Source organism: Bubalus kerabau, chromosome X, assembly GCF_029407905.1.
Source record: "Bubalus kerabau isolate K-KA32 ecotype Philippines breed swamp buffalo chromosome X, PCC_UOA_SB_1v2, whole genome shotgun sequence".
NCBI classification, from domain to species: Eukaryota; Metazoa; Chordata; class Mammalia; order Artiodactyla; family Bovidae; genus Bubalus; species Bubalus kerabau.
Window position 1 is genome coordinate 122,338,682 of NC_073647.1, and position 24,326 is coordinate 122,363,007.

General features: G+C 40.7%; 1 protein-coding gene across 1 annotated transcript in view; it reads right to left on the bottom strand.

Annotated features, from left to right (window-relative positions):
• Positions 1-17,500, bottom strand: part of LOC129639315 (cytochrome b-245 heavy chain) — a 33,076-nt gene extending 15,576 nt beyond the window's left edge. The window contains exons 1-6 of the mRNA XM_055564390.1: positions 17,370-17,500; positions 15,057-15,152; positions 13,570-13,680; positions 6,594-6,678; positions 5,657-5,802; positions 3,047-3,237 (exon numbers count right to left, since the gene is read on the bottom strand). Of these exons, the coding sequence (XP_055420365.1) occupies positions 3,047-3,237; positions 5,657-5,802; positions 6,594-6,678; positions 13,570-13,680; positions 15,057-15,152; positions 17,370-17,414 (674 nt within the window). The 5' untranslated portion in view covers positions 17,415-17,500. The remainder of the gene's footprint in view (positions 1-3,046; positions 3,238-5,656; positions 5,803-6,593; positions 6,679-13,569; positions 13,681-15,056; positions 15,153-17,369) is intronic.
• Between the last annotated feature and the right edge of the window lie 6,826 nt (positions 17,501-24,326).

Here is a 24,326-nt window from a genome sequence, read left to right on the forward strand (position 1 = left end):
AGCAACTGCTATAACATAAGACAATGCAGGTTGAGTAGGAACAGGTGGAGGGAGGCACAAAGTTGAAAGAGTCAGGTCTCTGGTCTCTAGAAACATAAATGGCAAGGTCTTCAGAATCCTTGCCTGGAAAATCCTATAGACAGAGGAGCCCAGCGGGCTGTAGTCCATGGGGTCACAAAGAGTCGGGCATGACTGAGTGACTAACATTAACACTTCAAAATATATAAGATGACACATAGAAGGCCCTTTGTAAAAGTTTGGGCCACTTGGTATATTCAGAGGGTGTTTTACTTCAAGGTCATTAACCATCGCTTTCTATCCCTGGGTCCTAGGGAAGAGAATTACCAGGTGTTGAACATCTGTCATGTGCCAGGTATGGGAAAGGCACTGTACACAAATTATTTCAGTTGGTTCTCATAACAGGCCTGAAATGTAAGCACCCTCATTTTACATATGAGGACCCTGAGGCTTAAAGAGACCAGGTAACTAGAAGCAGAATGATTTGGTGAAAGCAATTCTGGACCCAAGCCAGACAGCCTTGGTTTCACATCCCACATCCACCCCTTGCTAATTTAGTGGCAAATTGGGCAAGTTATTTTACTTGTTTTGAGCCTCAGTTTCTTCAGCTGTAAGATAGGCATGTGCGTGCGTGCTAAGTCTCTTCAGTCATGCCTGACTCTTTGTGAGCCTATGGACTGTAGCCCGCCAGGCTCCTTTGTCCATGGGATTCTCCATGCAAGAATACTGGAGTGGGTTCCATGCCCGCCTCCAGGGGATCTTCCCAACCAGGGATCGAACCTGCAACTCTTATGTCGCCTGCATTGGAAGGTAGGTTCTTCACCCCTAATGCCACCTGGGAAGCCCATAAGATTAGGCATAAGTACCTCATTAAAAGTTTACTTTAGGAATCAATTGGCATGATGCATATAAGACGCCATACACAAAGTAATGATCCAACAAATGATAGCTATTAGAGTTCTTAATGTTCAAGATCACATGGGGAGTGATAAAAAAAAATCTGACTTTCTTCTCTTCTCAGTGCCAAGACTGGAAGTCAGAAAACCTGCATTTTAATCCCAGTTCAGCTGCTACCTAGCTATGAGAATAAGTAATCAGTCAACCAGTGTAAGTGGCAGATTTTCCTCAGGTGAACAGGGAACATATCTGTCCTTGGCCTGCTCCACAGTAAGATACATATCTGTGAGGGACTTCCTTGGCAGTCCAGTGATTAAGTCTCTGCACTTCAAATGTAGGGGGCACAGTTTCAATCCCTGGTTGGGAACTAAGATACCACATGATCCCTGGCCAAAAAAAAAAAAAAAAAAAGATACAAATCTATGAATCTATACAAATGTAAAGTGGTGGAATTACTCAGAGAGGGGAAGAGATTAATTTTTTTTTTCTCTAGGATTCTCTGAAACAACTGGATGATGACCAAGTCCCGTTTAAAGATACTCATTGGTTTAAGAGGGTTTTCCAGTAGTCATGGATGGATGTGAGAGTTACACTATAAAGAAAGGCAGGAGGAGAAGGGGACAACAGAGGATGAGATGGTTGGATGGCATCATCAACTCTATGGACATGAGTGTGAGTAAGCTCCGGGAGTTGGTGATGGATAGAGAAGCCTGGCATGCTGCAGTCCATGGGGTCACAAAGAGTAGGACACGACTGAGTGATTGAACTGAACTGAAAGAGTCTTTGTCTATACAGATTTTTCAGTGCTTAGAAAGGGATGACCAGGGGTCAGGGTCTGCAAGTTGATTAAGAATGCACACGAGGAGAGGGAACTATATTCAATATTTGGTAATAAACCATAATGGAAAAGAAGATGAAAAAGAATGTATAAGTAAGTTATTTTGCCATACACCTGAAACTAACATGACATGGTACCTCAACTATATTTCAATAAAACATTTTTAAAAAAGAATGCACATGAGGAGTTGCCACAGGCTGCTTCTCCCCACTCTTCCCCTTTTCATACTCAAGTCTCAGCCACTTCTAGGCTGACTTGACTCAGAGCAGAATCACTGAGCCTTGAGCACCTACTTCCTCTACTCTTAGTTATCTGCAGCCCCATACCCACTGGGGAACTTCCCAGGCCTGCTTTTGCGTGCAGGTGGGAGAATCGGCTAGTGTGAAACAGTAGAAAAAGGAAGCCTGGTATGAAACAGGGGTCCCAATAAGGCAAACTCTCTCAACCGCACATCCAGGCACTGAGTGTCTCTAGGACAGATTCATCACTGCCTGCCTTAGCCCCTCTGAGCTCCAATCCCATCTAAACCACTGGTGATGGCTTGGCTACATACTGAGTTGGTCAAAAAGTTCATTTGGGTTTGTCCATAGGATGGTACAGAAAAAGCCAAATTAACTTTCTGGCCAACCCTGTACTTACCCTTTTTTAGTCTGTTTCCTTGTCTATCATTTCCCCAGGAAACGAGGACAGTAAGAGCATGTCTTCCTTTTACAGGTTAAAAGAAACATGGCTGTCACAGATGCTCAATAGAAGCTAGGTCTTCCCTTTATTATGTTAGGATGCTTGAAGGCAATAACCATGTGTTTCTCATTCTAGTATTCCCCACTGTGTCTGAGATTGGCCCTCATATACGGTAGGTAATCAGTGAATGATTGGTTTGAATCAAAACTCATTGAACTACAGCAGACCCTTTCACCTGATGAATCATTACCCTCCCTGGTTTGGGAGTTTGTCTAATTTACGAGGGATTAAGCCATGGGAAACATCATTGCAGACATCCAAGACTCTACCAGCACTCTCAGCATGCTTTATATATGCTTGCAAAGATATTCAAAACTTTGGTGTATTTTTCAAGCTTGCTATAAATAACTGCACTATAAATAGTTATGAGTTGCATACCAGAAACTAAAGTGGTACTGAGTGGTTTTTATCAAAGTGACTTCTGTTTTCACCTCTTATTCTCTCAACAGACAGGCTGATCACACCAAGACAAGGACACTGTGCCTCTAACAGAGCACCACATCTGGGAACTGAGGGGCATAAAGTACTTGGCCTTGGAGTTTAAATACTCACTCAGCTCCATGGATGGCAAGACCAATGAAGAAGATCACAAAGAGATGGTGTGTGTACCAAAACACTTCAAAATAAGACCTCCGGATGGTTTTGGTGGAGGAGGTGATAATTAATATCAGGCACAGTGTAATGACAACTCCAGTGATGCCTGCCAACCGAGTCACAGCCACATACAGGCCTCCTTCAGGATTCTGTAAAATACACAGACACAGACACAAACACACACACATTATTTGTATGCTCTCAGATGCAGGACTCCCTATCTATAGAGTGTCCAATGAATAGGGCAATAGGTATGTTCTTTCCCTCTTTAGATAATCCTAACCGTCCCTCAACAGGGTGGTATAGACTTTGAATTGTTGTTGTTTAGTCTCTCAGCTGTGGCTGACTCTCTTGTGACTCCATTGATTGTAGGCTCCTCTGTCCATGGAATTCTCCAGACAAGAATACTGCAGTGGGTTGCCATTTCCTTCTCCAGGGGATCTTCCTGACCCAGGGATCGAACCCATGTCTCCTGCACTGTCAAGAGGATTCTTTACCACTGAGCCATCAGAGAAGCCCATATAGACTTAGAATGGATAGTTCCAAATTAAAAGTCTTACATGGTTGAAGTGTCACAGGAAATATCAACTGATATACAGAAGTAGTTCTCAGTATCAGAAAAAAGGACATTTGTCAACTCTATGTCCTAAAAGGGTCAGAAGCTCTTTTCCCGCTTTGATTTGGAAAGTGTCATAATGCTTAGCTTGTAAAAGTATTCTGGGCATGCCACATCTTAAGCTATGTTCCTCCAAAGCAGATCCTGAGATGAGGATTCATGGGTAAGTGATTTTGAAAGAATGTGCTCCTGGAGAAACTGGTAAGAGAATGGTTAACAGGACAGGAAAGAGGAACATGTCAAGTCAAATAAGAGGGTGTTGTTGTTCAGTGGCTTAGTCATGTCCCATGGACTGCAGACCACCAGTCTCCTCTGTCCTCCACTATCTCCCGGAGTTTGCTCAAATTCATGTCCATTGAGTCGGTGATGCTATCTAACCATCTCATCCTCTGCTGCCTCCTTTTCCTTTGTCTTTAATCTTTCCCTGCATCAGGGTCCTTTCCAAGAGGGTGATCTTGGGCCAAATCTTCAGCCTGATGCTGCAGGGAAACTGTGGAGGGTCAAATACACCTCAGTGTTTAGCCTGACTAGAGGCAAAGAAGCTGGGTTTTTGTGGCCCGAACCCATCAGTTATTGGTTAAGACCAGCTCAGCAAGATAGCTACCTAGGCCCTTTCAGATCTTGGAGCTTGTGGGCAAAGGGCCTCCAGTGGCCCCAGGGCAATCCTCTGAGGAAGAAACACAAATACAGACAATTGAAAATGAAAGCACACAGAAGGGCGGGGGAGCACAGACATCAGCAGAGTGATCTGGGCCCAGCACTGCAGTGCCAGCTCGCTGGATATGTTCGCAGTGCCGCCTCTATGTATCATTGTATACATAAAAGAAAAGTCATCCAAGACATCATAGAAAAGAATTCCTATTTTATTTGATGCTGTTTAATTCTGTCCCTAAATAGATCACGTTTTTTAATATCAGCCTGACGATAATGATTTCTGCAAAATTAAAGGACTTTTTTTGTAATCTAATGGACAAGAAAATGTGTTTAGAATTCAGTGTATAGTGAGTGATTTGATTCAGCTATCCTACCCAATGACTGGGCACATGAAGATGATTTTGACCTTCTCCCTCTGAGTGTAGAAGGCTCTAGCAACTACTGGAAGGGAAGAAATCCTTGCCTATGGATTGCCCATATGGCTGCTGCTGGAGCAATTAGCAGACAGAGGCCACCTCTCAGATGTTGTAAGCAAGGAAGAGGAAAAGCATTGCTGATGGGTGTCAGCTGGTGGCTGACCTGGTATTAACACCTCAGCCAGAAGCTTCCCTATTTCACATAAACAGTTTCATAGAACACCAACATCAGACAAGGTCATTCTGTGACCTTGTCATTCAAGACCAGTCAAGACAAACACATGCATGACTGCTGCTTCTTAGCCTATTACAGACTTAGCCCCATTCTTCTGCCTCCTAGAAAAAAAAAATTATTAAGATACCTAATGCTGGAACTATCCCCAATTCTGGACTGAATCTGACCCAGAGCAAATGCTTGTTTTCTGAAACCCCTCCCAAATCATCTGACACAAATCCCACAACAAGCCTTTCTCAACATCCTCCTGAGAAACCCCAGATTTCCTCAGAGTGTGAGGTTTCTTTGCTGCAGTAAGTAATAAACCCAAGTTTGTTTGACTAGACGATGTTTCTGGCTTTCTTTGACTGCTGGGCCTTGTCAAGGATAAGCCTGAGTTGCTCCAGGCTTCATGTATACTCGTTCTTACAGGCGAGTTTAAGAAACTGGAAAACATCTCGTGACCTTCAACATTTAGCATCAAGAGTATGGGAGGCATTTTTTTCTGTGCCCACATTCTTAGAACCTACAGACCTGGCCCTCTGATATAGTTAGTCTACTTTTGTCATTGTTGCTGTTCTGATCAAGTAAAATTGTTCACTCACTGAAATCTAATCCTCAGTTTTAATAGTCTAGAGAACATCTGAATTAGGAAATTAGAGGCTTACCTTGATTCTCTGTCGAACAAAATTGAGGTAAGTTTCACCAGGCTTATCTCCAATGTCAGAGAGCGCTATTGAATAAGGATCAGAATTGTTGACTCGGGCATTCACACACCACTCCACATTAAATAGATGTGCAATGGTGTGAATTGCTAAAGAGAGCAGAGAAGAGAAACAAAGAGGGTGAGTGGTATACATAATTTTATTTGGAGCTGACTTTCTGGCTATAGTCCCTGTGTGTGTGTGTGTATGTCTGTGTGGTGCTCAGTCGCTCAGTCATGTCTGACTCATTGTGATCCCATGGACTGTAGCCTGCCAGGCTTCTCTGTCCAAGGAATTTTCCAGGAAGAATACTGGAGTGGGTTGCCATTTCCTGACTCTATAATAAAGTAGTGGAGATTTGATAAGGATCCCTTCTTACACCAACACCACTTTCTTAGTAATTATAATAATAAAACAAAATATTTAACACATATAAATACATGAATACTATTATATATACACATACAAAAAATAATACAAATAAAATGTTTAGCTTATAACGTCTATCTTAGATTCTCAATTTATGGGCTATGGTCCTTGTAGGGTTACTGCAAGAAATCCATGAATCTATATGTTCAACCAAGTATTTTTTTAAAAAATGAATGAACAAAAGCTCTTATATGTGAACTAACAAACAATTTTCACATTAAAAAGTGTGGAAAAGGGGGAGTGCACTGGGATTTTATCAGAAGAGCCTTAGGGAATAACGTTTTAAGACTTGAAGGAATAAATCCTAATGTTGGGATGGCCGAAAGAGTGTTGAATATTTTTCTAACAGAACTCGTTCAAAAAAAAATCTCAACCTACCTGCAAAGGCTGATCTCTTATTTTAAAAGTATCTTAGAGGGAATACTCTGGTTCCAAGTTTTCTTTGCAATCTCAAATATCTGAATGAACTTACCAGTGTGAAGTGCAATCATCCATGCCACCATTTTATGAAAGGTGAGGTTCCTGTCCAGTTGTCTCCGAATTCTTGTTGAGCAGCACTTTGGATTAAAGGGAAAAATAGTAATTGTTAACAAGAAAGTTTTCTCTGTGCCAGATACTAGACACATATTTTCTCATTTAATTATTACAACCAATTCTCTAAAAAAAAAAAACAAACCTATATCATCCTACCCATTTGACAGATAAGAAAACTGAGGCTCAGATAGGTCAAACAGCCAATGAGTAGCATGGTTGGCTTAAACAATGTTTTAGATTCTCATACTATTAACATAAAAAGCCTTGCATGGAGTTCATTGCTTAATTGTATAAAATATGAGTTTGGACAGAAAGCATCTAACTACGTAGCCTCTAGTTCAGATTAATTTATTCAATAAAGAGAGGATATAGAAATTTTATAAGGACAGGAATGCCCTCAAAGATCTGAAGGTCCAGTGGGGACACAGACAAATAAACAGTTCTACAAGTGAATAGTTTTAGAATAGCACCCTTCCAGGAAATACACACTATGAAAGGTAGAAAAGTGTCCACCTGCACATGTTGATAGAGACAACAAAACATGGGAAATCATTAAAGCAATCACAGCAAAAATAATAATAGCCAAGGGTATTTACAAAGAGCTTGTGCAGAAGTGTTTTACATGCATTGACTCATTTCATTCTTACATTCATTCTATGCGGGAGGTACCATTATTATCACCACATGACAGGCATAGAGAGGTTACCTTCCCCTAGGTTTCATAGTTAATAAGTGGCAGAGTTGGCTGGGGTCTAAACCCCAGTTCCCTGATGCTAGAGATATCAACAATCTGATATTTCATACCTTTTATGATTACCTTGGCATTACAATGGAATTATGGCCAATTGGTTAGTGTAGTTTTCTTAGGAACATATGTTAGAGGCTGTGGGTTTCAATGCTTCAATCTGGATTCAGGTCATCGCCCAAAATAGAGAAAAATTCTGCTTTTTGGTTGAATCAGAACCTTGTTTTCCTGAAAAGGGGTCAAGTGCTCGCTCTGGCTGCTTTGTTTCCAAGGGTAGATGTACTGGCATATAGATTCAGAAAACTTTTAAGGAGACCAAAGCAAAAAAACCCCAAAACAAAACAAAAAACTTAGGTATTATAAATAACTGGTTCTAAACATGTTTATGGAGAAGGCAATGGCACCCCACTCCAGTACTCTTGCTTGGAAAATCCCATGGATGGAGGAGCCTGGTGGGCTACAGTCCATGGGGTCGCTAAGAGTCAGACACGACTGAGCGACTTCACTTTGACTTTTCACTTTCATGCATCGGAGAAGGAAATGGCAACCCACTTCAGTATTCTTCCCTGGAGAATCCCAGGGCCAGAGGAGCCTGTTGGGCTGCCGTCTATGGGGTCGCACAGAGTCGAACATGACTGATGCGACTTAGCAGCAGCAGCAGCAAACATGTTTAATTTCAATACAGGGGTGGCGGATTCATTTTGATATTTGGCACAACTAATACAATTATGTAAAGTTTAAAAATAAAATAAAATTAAAAAAATATTTGACTTACTTATTTTTAATAAAATATTCTGGTTTTACAGAAAAAATAGAATTACATGGAAAATTGTGCTTACTCCACTATCTTGGAGTTATTTACATTTAGGGAGGGCAGGCTGTTTGGATCATGAAAGCAGATTCCTGAAACTGCAGAAATACTAGTAAGGAAGATGCATGATTCCAGAAAAAGGGAAAAAATTAGGCTTTGTTGAGTGCCTTCTATGAGCCAGGCAGTTTATCCATAATCACTACACCATTTAATATAACCAGATAAATATTACTATTTTCATTTTACAGATAACAAAACTGAAGCTTCCCAGATGGCTCAGTGGTAAAAAATAAAATCTTCCTGCCAAGCCTGAGACCCAGCTTTGATCCCTGGGTAGGGAAGATCCCCTGGAGAAGGGAATGGGAACCCACTCCAGTATTCTTGCCTGGAGAATCCCCATGGACAGAGGAGCCTGGTGGGCTACAGTCCTTGGGGTTGTAAGAGTCAGACATGACTTAGTGACTAAACCACCACCATATACATTTTATTAAAAGGAAAACCAGAGACTTGTAGTCACTAATGAGTTAGTAAAATGGGGTCCTACTAGGGCACCAATCCCTCATTTTTTTCCTAGCCACCCTCTATAATGTGGTCAGGAATGGCAAACACATCCAAAGAGAAGCCATATATCATGATTATACCAGGCTTCCAGATACAATTTCCTCACTGTTTCCTGACAAGGAGGGGTGGTGGTGAGATGGTTGGTTGGGAAGGGAGGGCTTTGATGTCTGTGACTGCCCAGGGCTTTATTCTTCCTTGCTACCATGCAGATACCATTTTTATGCTTTTGAGTCACTTGTGAATTACCACTAGCCACCCACTAATGATCCAAGCTTCCATCATGCACCATAGCTTCTTCACTGAATGACCAGTGACTTCTTTTTTTTAGAAAAATATTTATCTATTTGGCTGTGCTGGGTCTTAGTTGTGGCATGAGGGATCCTCAGTAGAAGCACGCAGGATCTACTTCCCTAACCAGGGATTGAATCCTGGGCCCCCTGTATTGGGAGCATGGAGCCTTAGCTACAGGACCATCAGGGAACTTCCACTCCATTGACTTATAACGGGGAGGCCCTCTGTTACTGTCAGCTAGAGCCTTGCTCAATCTCAATAAGCTAACATTCAAGTGCTAGGGAGATTACTGAGTCACCTTGGCAGATTTCTACGCTTGATTCAAACTGCAAGAGTAAAAAAATTTTAAAAAGTTGAGAAACAGAACTACAAAGAAGTGCATATTTAATGGAGCATAACATTAGCTTCTGTAACATGAGTGTTACGGAAACTTTAAAGTTCTATTTTATGTTCACCTGGTCTCACCACAAATGCCATAAATGAATCTGAATTAGGTATCTATATGCAATTTGAGAGAAATTGCAAAGCCAGCCTTGACTCTACAGAACTCAGGCAAAGAAGCTGACAGAAACCTGGAAGCATTAGAATATGCGATAAATATGAAGATCACCACTGGATTCGTATAGCACTGTCTATAATTTTAAAATCCATGTTTATCTTCTATCTCTTTCATAAAACTCTAAGCTCTCTGAGCTCATGGCTCATCCATGTCTTACCCTCTACTCACTATGTGTCCCTGTGCCTAGCACATAGTTAGCACTCAACAAATATTTGTTCAGTGACAACTCACTAGTTGACAGACTTAGTCAATTAATACAATTTTAGAATATCATTCATATCTGTTCTTACATTCACATTATTTCATTTGCTTTTTAGCTAAAAACAACAACAAAGAGAAAAAAAAACAACAACTATGAGACAGCAAGTCTAAGAGCCTTGCTCTGGACCACATGTTGGATAGAGGGCTACGTTGAGAGCTTCTGACTCTCAGGCTATATAAGGTTATAGAAAAGAGCTCACTCTCTCACATTTCTGTTTCTTTCTGATCTTCAGACTAGAACTTCCATCCAAGCTGAGGTTGTTAAGGTTTCTTTAGGGACGTCTGTCTGCTGAATCCCACTGTTCCCCATTTCCCTCAACAGAGCAGGCTCAGAGAGTTTATCCCTATCTTCCCTGGGAAAGGCCAACCCTGGGGTTTTCTTTCTCCAGCTAACCAGAAGGATTATAAAACCAGCTCTAAAGGATTAAGACCATTAGACACTGAAGTTCTGTGACTGTTTAGTTTTCATAAAGGCCAACTAATAAATCCTTGAATCTACAACATCCTTGCCACTTCTAGGTTAGGTTCTTCAGCCTGCCCAAACATTCATATAATTTGATGGACTTCCTAAGACTATAACAGCACCACAAGAGTTTTGAGTTTAGGTGCCAAGTGGGAAAATGAACAGGCTCTGGGGGCACAAACACCTGGGTTGGAACCTCAACACTCTCACTGAATTTCATCCCCACCTCACTGGCCTGACATGCAGATTTCATGGAGGTAAGGTTTATGAAGACTCAGTAAGTGACAGCTGTTTCCGTTTCCAATGAGTCACAGTATGTCCACTCATTTTAATTCCAATCAAAAAAGAAGGTTCTTTGCCAAGTTCACATTTCAGGTTGGGAAATCTGGAAGGAAGGACACACCCCATCTATAAAAGAATGTTACTTGCTCCTCATTTTTGAAAAATGCATTCTTTGATGTACAGGTCTCTCGTTAGAGAGCCGAACTTCTCTGCAATTTGAAGAACAGCCTCATTTCACCCTTGTCTTTAGAGACCCTCATTAGAATCTTCACTCCCTTAAGGTCACAGGAACCCTAAAAGTGGGCATTACAACATGTGCTGATCATAGCCACGAAATGGCAGTGCAATCTGAGCCTGTGGAGTAACAAGGATTTCTTAACAGGCTGTCCTGGTGAAAACACTGCCTGTTTCTCAGGGTTTACTTCCTCTAAATAGAAACTATTTGAACAGGAGGTATTGGGGGAGAATAAAACAGCTACAGTCCCTGAACTTCATTTAGAAAATGTCCAGATGTTGTACTTTACAGGTCACCCTTCAAGAAAACTTTTCAATTGCCATATGATCTAGCAATTCCACTCCTTGGCATATATCCAGACAAAACTATAATGCAAAAAGATATGTACCCCTATGTTCATAGAAGCACTGTTTACAGTATCTGAGACATGGAAACAACCTAAATAAATGTTCATCAGCAGATGAATGCATAAAGAAGATGTGGTACACATATACAATGAAATATTATTCAGCCATAAAAAGAACGAAATGCAGCACATAGATGCACCTAGAGATGCACCTAGAGATCATCATACAAGTGAAAAAAGTCAGAAAGAGAAAGAAAAATCCCATATATGTGGAATCTAAAATATGACACAAATGAACCTATCTACAAACAGAAATGGAATTGCAGAAATAGAGAACAGACATGCAGTTGCCAAAAGGGAGGAGTGTTGGCGAGGGATGGAGTTCGGTACTAGCAGACATAAATCATTACATTTAGAATGGATGAACAACAAGGTCCTACCGTAGAGAGCAGGGAACTATAGTCAGTGTCCTGTGATAAACTAGAATGGAAGAGAATATAAAGGAGAATGTATATATATGTATAACTTAGTCACTTTGGTATACAGTGTAGATTAACACAACACTGTAAATCAATTATACTTCAATAAAAAAGAAAACTTTTCCATCAAATGGAGTTCTACCTCTGTGGTTTCTTAGGTTGAGAAGATTATTTTGGAAATCCTTGTGATCAATGTGTTAGTTATGGCTTGTTAACCCTATATTTGTAAATCAAGTGTTGTATTGCTCTTAAAAAAAAAAAATCTCTTTAGGATCAATGTGAATTTAGTAAGACTAAGGAAAAGCGAGGTAGAGTTCAAGGCAAGTTCTAATTGTTATTGACAGTTTAGATCACTTTCCTTCCCCCACGGAGTCACTGATTATCAATTAAGATTAACACCTAAGCTATACATTTCAGATCCAAGTTTACTAGCAAAGCTCCAACTTGACCTCAGGTATCTACCATTTAAAATCCTTCACTCTCATCAAAGTAGATTGCTTGCTTCTCTCCACTATAAATGACTTCTATTTAATAGGTAATTTTTTAAAAAGCTAGTTAATATAAAAGGAACATTTTATTAAAAGGAAAAACAGAGGCTGCATGCGTGCTAAGTCATGTCCAACTCTTTGCAACTGCATGAACTGTAGCTCACCAGGCTCCTCTGTCCATGGGATTTTCCAGGCAAGAATACTGGAGTGGGTTGCCATTTCCTAATCCAGGGAATCTTCCTGACTCAGGGATTGAACCTGGGTCTCCTGCATTGCAGGCAGGTTCTTTACCACTGAGCCAGCAGGGAAGCCCCCAAACAGAGGCAACTAGTCACTAATGAGCAGTGGAATGGGTCCTCCCAGGCATCAGTCCCTAAGTTTGGAAGAGCTACCCTCTGTGGTGTGGTCAGGAATGGCCAACACAGCCAAAGAGAAGCCACAAGTCATGATCACACAGGACTTTCAATATGATTTCTTCACCATTTCCTGTGCTTTATATCTTCTACAGGCTTATTTTTATCCTTTATGCCCGTATCTGATGCCACCTTCTCTAAGAATTCTTTTTTCATCCCCTGCACCACTTGATACAATTTCCTTTGCCTTTGCTTGATTCCCTGTAGCTCCTTCTTTGTAACATTTTGTGGGACCCATCACATTTTCCTTTGTATCATATTTGAGTATGTATGTAGATTCCAAGTTCCTTGCTTCTCATCTTTGTATAACAATAAGACATTTGTATGCCATTTTACAGATTACAAAAGTCCTTCCTACATAATCTTTTTTTCTTCCAGCATAGTATATTAGGGGTTCAGTAGACTGTTGAAGCGAGGGTGAAGGAGCCTGGGGCATTTAGAAAGCTCTGAACTCCTCAATTCCATGGACCAAACACCTGTCACATTCATTACATAGTGACTCATGGCTCATTGTTCCCATCTTCTTGGGATATTATCCATCAAAGAGATTTTCTCTGATTTAAACATTTTGAAAAACATGACACTATGAGATTAATCCCCAAATTTCACATCAGTCTCATAAATTTCTATATGTATACATATATATATATGTCATATTATGTATATCTGTGTGTGTGTGTACATGTACTTTTTTGCTATTGTGGAAGTATAGGTAGATTGGTTGTTTTGTTTTTTGGGGGCGGGGTTTGTTTTGTTTTCAATGTCTGTTCCAGGTTAAAAAGTTGTCTCAGGGAGCTCCATCGACAGATAATATAAAAATAAACTAGAGAATCAAGCATGGCTTGATTGTACATGAATGAATATTGTACAGTGGTTGGAATTCTCATAAACCCTTGGTTTGCTTTTCCTATAAAAGGGCGTTGAGCTTGATGGCCTTCGAAATTTTGAGGAACTCAAACTTTGTAAACGTTGGTTCTTACCGCACTGGAGCCCCTGAGGAAGGAGAGCAGATTTCGACAGACAGGCAGCAGAATCAGCATGCAGTTGAAATTCAGGCAGGCTGCAGGGGCTCTGGCCAGGGCCAGCGCTGACTGGAAAGGGCAGAATGAAAAGCAGGTGACTCCTGTGAGCCCAGAACACCCCCCCATCTCACTTCGGCCCCCCAACCCCCAGGCTTCCCAGCAAGCATGAGGACCACATTCCAGAGACATCAAGTTATCTGGGAATGAAGGTTCTTCAGAGCCAAGGATTTATTTTTAAGGTCTCGCTCCCCACCCCAACATTCTTATTCTGAACATTTTCAAACACAAAGAGAATCTGAAATAATTTCACAATGAATACCTGTTTATTCATCTCCCAGATTCTACCTTTTACATTTTATGAAGCTTGCTTTAGCACATGTCCATTAATCTATCCATTCATCTGCCTACCTCTGTATCCATCAATGCATCTTATTTTTGATGCATTTCCAAGTTGCAGACATCAGTTCACTTCCTCCTAAATACTTTGGTATGCATATCATTAATTAGAGTTCAATATAGAAACTGGGGCTTTGTAAAGAAGATTTTCTTAGCACTTAGACTAACCTCAACAGTAACTAAGTAGGTATGGTGTAATGCTTTGACATTAAAACTGTTCCTTGTAATGCCTAAAGAAATTGCATATATGCAATTAAATATGGGGGGAGGAAAATGCAAAAGGAAATCATCCTTTTAAGCATCAACCTGAATAAATTAACAACAATTATAATAACATAGTATAATTATATGCTATAATATTTACGCATATGATGCATAATACATATTATAATTAGTATCATTAAGTAATCAATTTGTGGTTTCAGCATGATGTAACAAATGACATCCTCTGAGGCAGCCCTAATTGTAATTATTTTGTTTATGATGAAGAAGAACTCTGGCAGTTCAAGGAAACTGAGAATGCTAATGGACCCAAGGAAACGCAGGGGCCTTTGCTCCGCCAGTCTAGTCAACGGATGTGACCTTTGAGCAAGTTCCTCAAAGGCTCCATATGTAGGGAGAGGCTTATTTCCTGAAGATTATTTCATAACATGTCACTAGGGCTTTTCATGAAAAAAAGTAGTAGGAATCAGATGATTTAGAGAATACAGAAAGTCCCACTTGTGCTACCTGTGTCACCCTGGATGGGTCTCTTCAACCTGGCCATCTATTCCAGAGTCAGTATTAGATTTCTCCTTTAAGCTAAACAGATGCACAGTAGTTCTTGGGAGGGGAAGGTTGCTGCTGGGACCTTCTGCCACCCTTTTGTTTGTCCCACACTGGAAGACCTAAAGACTCTTGCTCAGGGGGTTGCAATGGAGGGACTGAGGCCGATGGTGCTGTTGGGTTGGTCAGAATATTTCTTTAAAATGTTAAGAGGAATAGGAACAAGAATCTCTGATTAGACATGGGAGCCAGTCAATAACATGGGAAATGGAACTTATACTTACCCCAAGAAGTTTTCGAGTGTAAAAGAACTTATCTGGGATATCATAAACCCGGTAGTACCAGACAAAGAGGAAGACGTTCATCCCCAGCCATACCAGCTGCACAAATAGAAATGGTTGCGTGAAGTTTTCAAGTTTCAACAGACAAATTTCACACCAGGTTGGAGTCAGACCAGGGTCAAGACTTCCCCATGGACAGCCCTCAATAAAGGTGGTTACAAAGCTGGGTGGAACCAGCTTCGAACCAGCTCTTTCCTGCAAAGGTGTCTCTGCACTTTGGCAGTAACCTTTGCACTCTGTCTTGTCCCCTGTGATTGTTCTACTACTTGGCCACTATGCCGTTATTATCTGTCTATCTCTTCTTGTTTCTTTCTCCTTCTCTTAGGTTGATAGATGATAGCAAGTGACTTGAAGGGAAAGGAATCTGTTACTATGCTGTCTCTCACATCAGGAAGACTCTGTGTTCTATTCTCAATTCTCACAGGTGGAAGATCTCCCTCCATTACACAGCATCTTGCCCCAGTTAGTGGGAATCTCCTCAGCTAAAATGGCAAGTCTTTAATTCTACTTGATGAATTTTGCTTCAAGTGAGCATCAATGAGGGGATGACTGCATGCTAAGTTGCTTCAGTCATATCTGACTCTTTGTGACCCTATGGACCGTAGCCTGCCAGGCTCTTCTGTCCATGGGATTCCCCAGGCAAGAGTACTGGAGTGGGTTGCTATGTCCTCATCCAGGAGATCTTCCTAGCCCAGGGAATGAACCTGCATCTCTTGTGTCTCCTTCATTGGCAGGCAGGTTCTTTTCCAATAGAGCCACTTGGGAAGCCCAAGGGGATGAGAGGCATGGGATTTATTATTATTATTAAAAGGAGATTCTTCTAGACTGTGAGGGTTGATTTCATCTCAAGCACTGACTGCATCCAACAATGACTCTGCCCGGTGCTCCACTTTCAGGTCCCCAGTGGCTATCTTAACTGAGCTTTCAGTTTATTTAATGTCCTTCAATGCTGGAAAATAGTCTCACTTTACAAAGAAGAAGGTGCTAAAGCCACTTCTCCATTTCCTAACTTTGTCATGTTTACTCTTGATTTCCAAGCTGTGTCTTCACTTTCAAGTATATGAATACATAATTTAGATGGAGGTCATTTCCCTGGGAAAACTGTGGTAAGGGCTAAAAGTATAATTTGAACTTAGTTTCTAGAGGAGTCATCTGTTCTTAAAACAGAAATGAGAAATCAACTTAAGAGCTTTGAGTCCTCAGAACAATTCTGCATTTCGTTAGTGTTAATTTGGTTTGATTTTTTTAATGAAAAAAATATTGTGGCTTTTATTTTATTTGTGCCACTTGTTTCTACCTCTCCAGCTAAAAAAGTTTTACTTTTTAGTCATTTACTTCATGACAATTCTTTCAAAAATTTCATTCATAGGTGTCCTTTGAAAAAATCTGGATAATACTTTCATTGGCTACTGGAAAAGCTACTTATAAATCATATTTCTATCTTCCCAACCACTGTGATTGCTTTGCTGAGACCACCACCTTAAAATAATAGTTAATATTTGTTATGTTAAAAACTAAAGAAATCAACATGTCTATTAGAAAAATCACCATATCTTTACTTAAAAGTTGTTTCTCATGATAGATTATATTAATTTATATATAACTATGTGTAATATATATCATACATACATTATATACATATATCTAGATAGTTTATTTCAATTTCTTTTCCTTGACTTAAAAAAAAAAAAACTTCATAAATAACTAAAGTTTACCTCAGAAGAAAGAAGATACTTCTTAAAAAGAGAAAATTGAGAAATTCAATTATTTTTGGTAATTACTGAAAATACAGGCCAATTTCCCGGACATCAGCCAATCTTGTATTTGTTATTTGGAAAACTGTATAAAGTTTCAATTGCCCATTTTTAGGTGGTATAAGTACATAAAAAATAGAAAAACTTGCTTCTAAGTAAACATTGTAACCAATTCATATTCAGGGATCATTATCATGAAATGTCTTATACTCCCACTGTGAAATGCTGGCTAATTTAGTACTTCTGTTCTTATCAGTTTAATTTAGTACTTCTAAAAAATTCCAGAAATAAACTAGGCGAAGTGAGCCCCTAGATACATTCCTTCCATGAGTAAATGTGGAAGAATGGACTCATTCTATATCCATCAGATGGATGCATGTTCACATAAATAAGTTTCAACACAATTTCTCAAACGAATGAAATAAAGCTTTGCTCTATTTTCATTTTCAAGAGAACATAGACAAGTTAGAGAATTTGTAATTTCTTTCTTATTGGTACTTACAATGACAAAGATGGAGATGCCCTCATTCACAGCCCAGTTCCCCATGGTAGCAGAGGTTCAATGCCTTGAGTTTGCCTTTCTTCTCTGCTATGCTTCTTCTTCCCATGAGGAAATGAAAACAGCAGCCTTGGGGCAATCTGTTTCCTTTTCTATTATCAGAAATTAGCTAATCATTGGTCAACTGAAGAGCTTGTTTCCATAACAAATTTAAATTTTTAAACCACAAAAAAAAAAGACAGAAAAAAAAGTCTACAATGATCCAATCACAATTAAACATAGTGAGAAATGAAACTAATTTCTACAACTTAGAGACAAATAACAGTGTAATTCATAGTGAATTACACAGTGAATTAATTTTTGGACTGACTGGTTAGCAAATGGCAATTTTTAAAAAGTCACCCAACTAGCCATGACTTCGTGTTAGGTAAAAAAAAAAAAAAAAAAAAAAAAAAAATTAGATAGATGTGATCTTTTTTGATAGGCTGGAGCAGCATTTATAATCTTACTGAGAAAAATAATAACAATAGTGATGGCTGATATTTATACCATGCTTACATTATGCCAATTTTCTAAGATACACACACACACATACACACACACACACACACATATAAGTTGATACACCTCTATGTGTGTGTCTACACACAAAGGCACCCATATACACACATATATAAATTCAGTATGTAAATAAATTAATTTGATTCTAATATTCTACCTTATAAAGTAGTTTCTATTATTATGATTACATTTACAAATGAGGAAACTGAGACCCAGAGCAGTTAAGTTACTTGGCCAAGGTCATACAATTAGGAAACTGTGGAGTTGGGATTTGAAAGCCAAGTAATTTGGCCATACTTTGACCATGATACCAAAATAAAAAAGCCTGACAGTGGCAACCCCATCCCAAATCACTTCCAATACAACTATGGGCAAAGAAAACAACAAACAGGCCAAAATGTTTGGATGGCTGTAGTAGTCCCAGGTTGACAGGTCATTTTTCTAGGCAGGGTAGGTAAACAGGGTCAGAACAAAGCTATGTTCGAGGTGGTGGATGTCAAAAGTCAGATTTAGCATCCCCCCCAACCCCCGCCCGACTCCCACCCAGTCTTCAGGACATGAAAGAGACAAGGGTAGGGTGGTAACGCCACTATGAGTTCAAAGTTGACTAATTGCATCAAGGTGGTTGTAGAACAGCTAGAGTAGAGAGGTAAAAGAAGAAACTGGAGGAGCAAAAGGGAAAAAGAAGAAAAAAGAGAGAGAGAGAGGCCTGAACTATTTGGGTTGGTGTCTACTGAAGCACTTGAGACAACCTGCAGAATTGTGACCATGAGTAAAGTAATTATTTTTCACCTTTTAATATTTAAGGAAAGGTACTCAACCGTGACTTTCTGCATGGCTCTTGAATCATGCGTAACCCACATCAAGGACAATCAGCTTCATGGTTCAGTTACACACAGAGATGAATTCAAAGAAACACAGACAATCAAGTTATGTGTCAGTAATTTGCCTCTCTGCTCTGGGATCTATTCCTCACCCTTTCCTTGTTCTGTTCTGTTTTAGAGAGAGTTGTATTTGCCAGGCTCCTTGGCCCATTGGCTTCTGGGATGTTCAGTTAAACTGGAGGATGAGGAGCAGGCGAGGAGTCAGAGTGCTTCTTCCCCTGGCTTTCGGCTTCAAGAGGGGTCTCAGAAGTGCTTGCCTTTAACCAGAAACTCCAGCTCCCACCAGTCACCCTTTCTCCCTGTGGCCTGAGCTCCCGCTGGCCATCACCACTATACGTCCAGCTCCTACCAGATGGCCATCGCTTCTGGGCTTGAGTTACACCAACTCCTCCCAGGTTCCCTCCAACCCGGAGGGTGGTCACCACTTCCTGTAGCTGTTAATCTTTATGTTGCCTCTGTACCCATGTTGGGATTCTCCAGTTTCACATCATCCATGTAACAAATCCCTGGTGTGAAATTCCCTCTGTTGAAACAGGGTGGTTTCTGTTTTTCTGACTGAACTTTGCCTGATACAGAAAGTAATTCAGACCTGTACTCATTTTCTCATGGAATTAAAGAAGTGAGGCATGTATGCCTAAAGAGGAATAAACACCTTAAAATCTGCTCTCTCTCTTCCTGCTACTCTCAAACTCTTCCACAGGGATGATTCCTGCTCCATCAGGGTCTTTGAAATTTACCAAAGTAGTCCATCGACAGATGAAGATGTGCTACATAAATACAATGGAATATTGTGCTGTGCTTAGTTGCTCAGTTGTATCTGACTCTTTGTGACGCTATGGACTGTAGCCCACCAGGCTATACAGTCCATGGGATTCTCCAGGCAAGAATACTGGAGTGGGTTGCCATACTCTACTCCAGGGGATCTTCCCAACCCAGGGATCAAAGCCAGGTTTCCTCCTCTGCAGGCAGATTCTTTACCATCTGAGCCACCAGGGAAGCATATTACTCAGCCATAAAAAGGAAAGAAATTGGGTCATTTATAGAGATGTGGATGGACCTAGAGTCTGTCATATAGACTGAAGTAAGTCAGAAAGAGAAAAACAAGTATCATATATTAATGCATATATGTGGAATCTAGAAAATTGGTTCAGATGAATCTATTTGTAGGGCAGGAATAGAGATGCAGATGTAGAGATTGGACGAGTGGACATGGTGGGGTGATGGGATGAATTGGGAGATTAGGACTGACATATACACTACCATGTGTAAAACAGATGGCTAGTGGGAACCTGCCATACAGGGAGCTCAGCTTGGTGGTCTGAGGTGGTCTAGGTCTTGGTGACCTAGAGGGGGAGGGGGTGTGTGTGTGAGGGAGGTCCAAGAGAGAGAAGATATATATATATATACACACACACATATAGCTGATTCACTTCGTTGTACAGCAGAAACCTACACTACATTGTACAGCAACTATACCCCAATTAAAAAAAAAAAAACAAAACTTGCCAAAGTCTTCCCCTCTCCACCCCTCCCCGCTTCTCTCTTTCCTAACCTACTGGCTGATCATCCCTTTACCCTACCTATCTTAAACTTCAAGTCTCTCCCACATTTTGTCATCTACCTCCCAAGGACCATGCTCTGCTGGGGCAGCAATTGCAAGGGGACCATAGATACTCATATACTAGGAAATAATGCTCCTTGAACATTTCCTAACTCCTTTCCCCTCCCTCCACAGTTTGAGAAGAAAATTCAAAAAAGAAAGAATATTTTTATGGGTGATCAACCATTCCTTCCTATGGCTTCTTTTTTCTCCTTTATAAAAATAATCACAAGGCTGTGAGTAGAGATGTCTTGAGAGACTTAGGAACCTCAATCAGTTTCACAGTTGGAGGAAGAGAGCTCAGTTGCAATGAAGAGTAAAATCGTTCTTTTATAGCAAGTAACTTCCCTTTTGAGAACACTGTTCAAGTTAATTTCAATGCTCTCTGCTCTTGAAAAGACAAGCAGGAAGTTTGATAAAGGAGCAACAGGTATTGGCTGACTGGTATTGACTGGACATGGAGAATGAAGAAAATTGAACCTCTATGCATCAGCTAATAGCTTATCTTCTCCCGGTCACTTGGGTTTCCATTGCCTCCTAAGCTGTTAGTGTCAAGTTAGACTGTGATAAATGCAAGAAAGTGTTCAACCCTTCTAGCAGGCAGTAATGACAATGACCAACACCATCAGCTTGTGATTGAAATCCTAGACACCTCTTGCAGAGGGAAAAAAGAGAGACAGACCCATGTCTCTAGGAGATCCCTAGATTTTGCATTCTGAGTATAATTCTTTCCCGATTTGTCAAATTAAAAAAGTATGTGAAAGTGAAAGTTGTGCAGTCATGTTTGACTCCTTGTGACCCCATGGACTACAGCCCGCCAGGCTCCTCTGTCCATGGAATTCTCCAGACAAGAATACTGAAGTGAGTAGCCATTCCCTTCTCCAGAGCATCTTTCTGACCCAGGGATTGAACCTGGGTCTTCCGCACTGCAGGCAGATTCTTTGCTGTATGAGCCACCAGGGAAGCTTTGTCAAATTAAAAAAAAAAAAAGTATGCGAAAGTTATTTCCAGAAGGATGTATGGAATGGTGAAGAAGGATAGGTACGTTACTGCACCAAGATTCCTGAAAAATTTCATTCCTGGTAATGATGAAAAATGGATTATCTCTACTGTGCAAACTATTCTTTTCAGAACTACCATGTTCCCACTCTCTATCCATCCATGAGGTATGTGGCCCCACTTCCCTTGCTTAAGGATGACTAATGAGAGGACCTCATCCTCCTAGAAATAGTAACTGTCTCAGGGATGGGCACTTGACCCAAATGAGAGTTCTTTTTGCACAAGGAGGGAATTTTTAGGGTCTATGGAGATGAGACAGCAAAGCTCTTCTTTCTTTGTTCTTTGTGAATATGCATGTCTGCTGCTGCCACTGACCATCTCTACTACTTTGTGCCAATAAGCTGCATAAGAATCATGCCAACACAAAATCAGATCAGTAGTTGGGGAAGGAGTGAGAGGTCTGGAGACAAATATAACAGCATTTGTTTTCTGGGTCTGATCTACCTGAGACACTTGGATATCTCAGTTATTCTCACAGATTGGGTTCCCTGGAAGTACATTACAAGTTGGAGATTAGTGCTGAGGAGTTTGATCTGAGAGTGTCTTTGGAGGCATGCACCCACGTAAAGGAAGGAAAAATAAGAAAACAGCAGTGGGCAAAAGGAGAAGCTGAATTATCATGTGGTCATAAGAAGGCTTCAGCAACCCTGTGGGGAGATGTGAAGCTGCGATGACTGGATGATCTTGGGCAAGACAGTTGCTCTTCACTAAGACACTCCCTGGAGGTGTAGACAGCAGGGGACTAAGTCTTTCACTTTTGAAGTTGCCACATTATAGTATCCAACCCAGTTACACAAGCCATAAATTCCTATTTTTAAGGGGAAGAAAAAACAGTTTGAGTTGGCTTTCTACCACTTATACCTAGAAGGGTTCCTACTAAAGCATGTTGTAATGGTAACCACTTTTATTCCATAACCACAGTCTCAAAGGTTAGTGAAAGTTGAATAAGGCTGCTGGAATGGGATCCAGATAGTCTATTTCTTGTTTGAAGGAGAAAAAAGAGTAAAAGAAGAGACAGGGAGGAAGGGGTAATTTACTGATGTAGGTGATTAGAGGCATTAAGAACATGGTTTTACCTGATACTTTATTTATTAGAAAGTGAAAATGTCTGGTGATGAGGATTTAAAATTTAACTCTTTAGATTGTGATTTGCATACATTTATTCACAAGAATAAGGAAGAAAATGAGGAAAGCTTACCTATTTTCTCTCACTAATCACTGATTTGAATTTAAAACTTTCGAGGACACTTCCTGAGTAAATAATTTTTTTTCTTGAAAAAAATCTATTTTTACAGACTTTAGCTAGGTCCTAACAATAGCTAACATTTGTAAAGCATTTTACACATGCCAAGTGCCTGATGTGCTTTATCTCATTCACTTTTCACAGTCATATTATGAAGTGTGCAAACTTATCATGTCCATTTGAAGTAGGATGAATATTGTGTGTTAGTCACTCAGTTGCGTCCGACTCTATGCGACCCCATGGACTGTAGTCCCCCAGGCTCCTTCGTCCATGGAATTCTCCAGGCAAATATACTGGAATGGGTTGCCATTTCCTTCTCCAGGGCATCTTCCTGACCCAGGATCAAACTGAGGTCTCTTGCACTGCAGGCGAGTTCTTTACCATCTGAGCCACCAGGGAAGGTATTGCACCCCCCCCCCCCGCCCCAGCCAAAATGTCTAGGTACTGATTCCCAGAACTTATGAATATGTTACTTTACATGGTTAAAGTAACTTTAACTTTGCTTTGAAGACATGATTGAGTTAAAAATTTTGAGATGGGGAAATTATTAGGGATTATTCTGAGTAGGCCAATGTAATCCCAAGGGCCCTTATTCGAAGGAGGCAGGAGGTTCAGATGCATTGAGAAAGGATGTGAGGGATGAGCTAGAATTCAGAGAGCAGAGAAGATGCTATGTGGCTGACTTCCAAGATGGAGGAAGAAGCCCTGAACAAAGGAATGCAAGGAACGCAGCTCTAGAATCTCTAAGAGGCAAGGAAAGAGATTTTCTTCTGGAGCCTCCAGAAGGAATGCAGGCCTGCTGACACCTTGATTTTAACCCCATGAAAGGGATTCCAGACCTCTGACCTCCAGAACTGCAAGAAAGTAAGTTTGTGCTGATTTAAGCCAGTCGTTTGTGGAAATTTGTTACAGCAGCAATAGAAGACTCATATCCCTCTTTAAAGACCAGAGATAAGAGCCGTGAGGAGATAAAGTAGCTCGCCCAGAATCACACGGTTGCTTGATGCTGGAGCTGAGATTTGAATGCGGGCAGTCTGATGCATCACTGCTTATTCGCACCTCCAGAATCATTTTGTAAAGCTAGGTTTTCATTGTCAATAATAAAATCATTTATTTTGGAGCATCAGCTGCTGTCCCAAGATCCCTGGATTGAACTCTGCTATCCTGCTGTTAGTTTGCAACACATGGCTCTCCCACCTAGGACTGACCAGAATTGCCCTTGATTTCCAGTCTCCCTCTGACAGTCTAGATGTTGCAGATGGTTTCCTGCAGTAACCATTGGCATGCAGAACTGGCTCCACCCAAGAAGCCTGAAGGAGTCTGTTGAGCCACAAGGGTGACTCCGTACTACCAGTTTCTGCCTATTTCACTCTGACCTGAAGCAGGAAAACTCTGTTTCTGTGTTTCTGCCATCACCTTTCCTTGCCCCAGAGGGTATCTGAGCTCTCATAGCCCCACTTGCAGCTGTTAGCAAGGGTTCATTCTGGAGAAGATGCTAATCAGTCATTTCAGTGTTAGCCGGGCTTCCCAGGTGGCTCAGAGCGTGGAGAACCTGCCTGCCAATGCAGGAGATGCAGGTTCAACCTCTGGGTCAGGAAATCCTTGCCTGGAGA